Source organism: Dendroctonus ponderosae, unplaced genomic scaffold (genome assembly GCF_020466585.1).
Source record: "Dendroctonus ponderosae isolate FM_Combo_2020 unplaced genomic scaffold, Dpon_F_20191213v2 Dpon_F_20191213_1, whole genome shotgun sequence".
NCBI classification, from domain to species: Eukaryota; Metazoa; Arthropoda; class Insecta; order Coleoptera; family Curculionidae; genus Dendroctonus; species Dendroctonus ponderosae.
In genome coordinates, this window is record NW_026017110.1 from 33155790 (window position 1) to 33160312 (window position 4523).

Genomic DNA, 4523 nt, shown 5'->3' on the forward strand with positions numbered 1-4523 from the left:
TATAAAAAGCGAAATAAAAAGGCAAGCAGTAATCCTCAGCGCACTAAAGCACAAAGGTGTGCAAAACATATCTATACTTTTTAATTGTAGAAACATTAGAAGAGGCAAGTATATTTAACTAAAGTAGCTCTAACTTAACCATGTGGACGGTGTCATGCTGTTCTCATTTCGAGTTTTTCAGTTCATTTATGTACTAAAAGGCTGATGAATATTATATAATGTATAATGTTACAAAATATTTATTTGCAACGTTTAAATAACATCTAGGGCAACGGTTCAGTAACATTTCCTTGAAACGTTTTAGGAATGTTTCGGTGAAACGTTTCTGCGGGCGGACATTTGCAGTTACATATACATTTCTGAAACAAATAGTGCAGGTAATTGAAACGTTTCGGGATTTTAATATACGTTTCTGAAACGGCAAATTGTTTAGGGGGAGCCTACCACTATCACGGGAAGACTTGTCAAATAATAGATTTTTCTTTCAATTTCTTAAAGAATCCTTAATTATATCCTTAACTTTATAAATATTTGTCAGCTAGATAAATTTGAAGAGGCTTAATGACACAACTTACGACAACAACAAGGAATTTTTTTTATTTAAATTTAAGGCTGACTTTTATCAGATTCTTTTGAACTCACGTGACCTAAAAAACGGCAGCATGAAAATATATTCGAATGTTATGGAACCTCTGCGTCAGTTGTAGCTTTTTTCAGCTACCTTTTAAATCCGAACCATGTAGATTGAACTGGTTGGCGACCAGTTGGTACAAGTCTTTTAGTAGAGCAACCAGTCTGAGTTAATTTGGTATTTTGATTGCATTTTACTGCAGTTGATGTTCCTTTAATTGCAGATTCAAAACATTAATTATCTATTGCTGACAACAGTAATCAATAAAAAATCAAAAATCCTATTTCTTTCAGCAAACAGAATATTCAGTAATACTGAAAAAATTAGCTATTTCGAGCTGATTCTATTAATATTAAAAGATTTGCATTTGAAAAAGTTATTATGCCGTATTTGATATATTAAACCAGTTTTGGGATATTATTTGTTAAGTCACAAGAAGCTTCATAAATTATAATATTTCTGTCCAATGTCTTCAGGAGATCCCACTGGTAGTGATATGACAATAAGGCAAATGTAGTTTCCAATACCATTGAGAAGATGCTCATAACTGTATGGTTATTTCGGACCTTTGAGAAAACGTAAGATTTGACAAACTTCAAGCTACCTCAATACTGCTCAAAAATCGAAAAGATCATTCGGCGGATCAAATGTTTTATGGTGTACATTTTTAACTTCTAAATGAATAGAAATAACCACTTTGGGCTGGCGTATGCCAAGAGTTTGCCCATTAAATACTTTTTCAAAAATGTTGTTAGGGTGCATGGGTTAACATTAATGGTGTCTTGTTGGGGCAAAACCATGGTTCGGTTTCTGTATTTAGTTGATGTTTCAGTTCTATCTAGGGAGGTAAACACCAACCGAGCAGTCGTAAATCGAGCGAAGTCAGAAAAATAAGTCAGTACCTCATCATATCTTCAGAGCTCATTAATCAGAGCAATTCCACACGGCCCACTCTGCAGATCTTCTCATTGGCGCTGCTGAGAAGCGCGTTTTGAACATTGTTTTACATGGAGCTATTCATACGTGCCTCATTCTCATCAGTGCCACCGAGAACCACTGCAAAGGGGTTGGTACAATGTTAACGTGCGCTTATGAAGCGCCACTGAGAAGCGCTGGAGAGTGGCCCGTGTGAAAGGGCTCTTAGTTGATTGCAGACTTGAATATCAGCACTTGAGAGAACCTTCATATAACCTCTTAAGCCATCAGCTCTCACTTTTACATAGATTAAAGTTATCTGTTCAGATTCAACTCATCTAATTTCTTAGAAGCATTCTGTTTCATGTAAATCAGACGAACAAAAAATTGGTTAAGAAATCATAACCATTTCCAAGTTAAATAGATAGTTTATAGTTGAAGTTATAACATCGCGATCCCAAATATAATGAGGTAATCTCTATATATAAAAATAATCAGCGCCGTTACGGTCACTAATAAACCACATCATTTATAAATATAATCTCCACCCCAAATATAATTAAATTGTTTTCGAACGCTTAAATAAACGCTCAAATATACTATGTTAAATCCAACCTACGGCAAAACTCAATTTTAAATTAGATTTCTCATTTAAACCTTTTTGTAGCAGGAGAGAAGAATTTATTGCTGTCGGAACTCCACATGAAACAAAACGGAGCTTTCCACTAAAATTTAGCAAAAATCCCGGCAAGCGGTTGTTTTAATATCGGTTGATTTATACTGGCACAGCAACGAAACCACTAAATCAACATTTAAGAACATAATTACCAGTGGGCCACAAGTCAGGGAAATAACCAAAACGAAAAACCTACACGCTACCGCTTCGAAAATTCGCTTAATGGAGAGAAGAACCGGAAATTTCCCACTTAAATGCATAGTTCCTCGTTGAACGCAAGTAGTTATTACGATGATATATTCCTATGAAATCATACATTTGGTACACGTTGAAAATATAACATTGTTCATAAGAAATTTGTAGAAAACGGCAAAAAGCCCAATAGGCTTATTAATAATTAAATAAGCAGATTTGTAATATTATTTAATTTTCAAGTTATCTAGCCAGAATTATACTTTAATTATGAACTACGTAAAAGTATGGCAGGAAAACAGTTGTCGACTCTCATCGACTAATGTACAATAACAACATTTCAACAGTTACTTTTAAGAGCATGACTATGCAGCGCTCCAAAAGTGACACTTAGGTACTTCGTGATAGTGGTATCTAAATAGTGATTATAAATGTCTATAATGTTGCACTCAGGTAACACTTCACTATTTCTCGATGTATGTCTCGTTCTCAGTTACGTTGATTACTTCGTGATTTTTACTGTATTGACGTCGATATTATCAATAGATCGAGTGTTCGCTATTTCAGTGTAGTGGTATTATACTAATTAATATAATATAGAAATATCATTCCAACTATGGAATGCATTTTTTTAGTTACTTTATTTGCAAGCGTGGTAAGGATTTTTAGTTTATGCATATACAATTATAGCTGAATATAATATATTTCTCGAATAATCGCAGACAAATAAACACAGTTAAGAACAGTTCAAGATTATATTTTAACAGTGAGAATTTAAGTCAGATATTGTGTTCGATCGTTTTGATTTGTACTCTTCATATCTTCCACTGTCACATCATTTTCACTGTTTTTTATGACTTGTTAAACACTTTAAGCGCATATGATTATCAAGTGTTCCTAAGTGCAATATTATTTTGAGGATAACAGGTAAAGTGCATTCTATTGTGACCAATTTAGATCTCAGTTAACACTTAACGCTAACGCATAACCTATCGATCGGTTTTTGTTGGGCTTTGCGTTGTCCACTGGGCACGATGAATCGAGGTTTCTCAAACAGGCATACTGAGACAATAAGAAACACCTGAACACTTAGATCATGTATTCAGTTAATTTTATTTATCTCAAACATGAAACGCGATTCTAGCTTGCATATACAGTTATAATTTATCATTTTTATCTCATGTCATTTTTAATGCTATAGATGTATGTATTCATTACAATTTGAAGAATTTATTTGCAGTTAATGTATCAAGTTACACAATAAACAGATAATACTACCCAGCCATGAAATACGAAGAGGGAATTGTAATGAACCATCAAGCAATCATAGAGCAATAAAGAATGGTTAATTTGAAGAAAAATGTTCAATTCGGACACCTTTGTTAATAAGTATCAATAGGATTTTCTCATCACAGATTGCCTCTTGCTTACCAGCATGTTTTGCAGTTATATTTCGAAACAATTTCCCTATATAATTTATTGCCGAGTTCCGGTTTTGCTTTTCCTTTAGTATTAATATTTGCTTCTATTTTTGAAAATTGATTTTAAAACTCTTACGATTATTGAACATAAATCTAATTCAATTCAATTTATTTCAAATCGATGAAAAACAGGTTTCTCAAGCAAGAGACAAGTTTGTTTACGTAGACAATATTTTGTAATGATTCCAAGGAAAGCATTTCTCAAAGATTCACTCTCAATGCATATCTATTTTACAATTTGCAATTGCATCAGCTAGTTTTACAAAGATTTGTTCTAACCACTTGCAGAAATCAAATATGTTGAATTGACAATAAGTAAGAACTATTGTTGAAACCAATTTGATAGAATTTTATTACTTAGTTTGAAAGTTTGCTTTTAGGACCACTTTATTTCAAAATTAGTACAAACAATATATTTTAGTTGTAATCGAACCTCAACTATGACTTATGACTCGTATATCGTAAAACCCTCTTTAGACTGACTAAGTTTGACTATCTGAGACTCAATTCTTATGACTTCTGACCAGAGTTCTCATAACTGAACTCTCATTTTTGTTGTGGCCTCTTTTATAGTTAGACCATGATCATAGCAGAAACGATACTACGTCTTATTTTATAAGAAGAGTTG

The 4523-nt window shown here is 33.1% G+C and overlaps 1 protein-coding gene across 1 annotated transcript in view; it reads left to right on the forward strand.

Annotated features, from left to right (window-relative positions):
* Window positions 1–2859: 2859 nt before the first annotated feature.
* The window catches only part of LOC109533286 (juvenile hormone esterase-like), a 20108-nt gene continuing 18444 nt past the window's right edge, over window positions 2860–4523 (forward strand). The window contains exon 1 of the mRNA XM_048663835.1: window positions 2860–3069. Within this exon, the coding sequence (XP_048519792.1) occupies window positions 3031–3069 (39 nt within the window). The 5' untranslated portion in view covers window positions 2860–3030. The remainder of the gene's footprint in view (window positions 3070–4523) is intronic.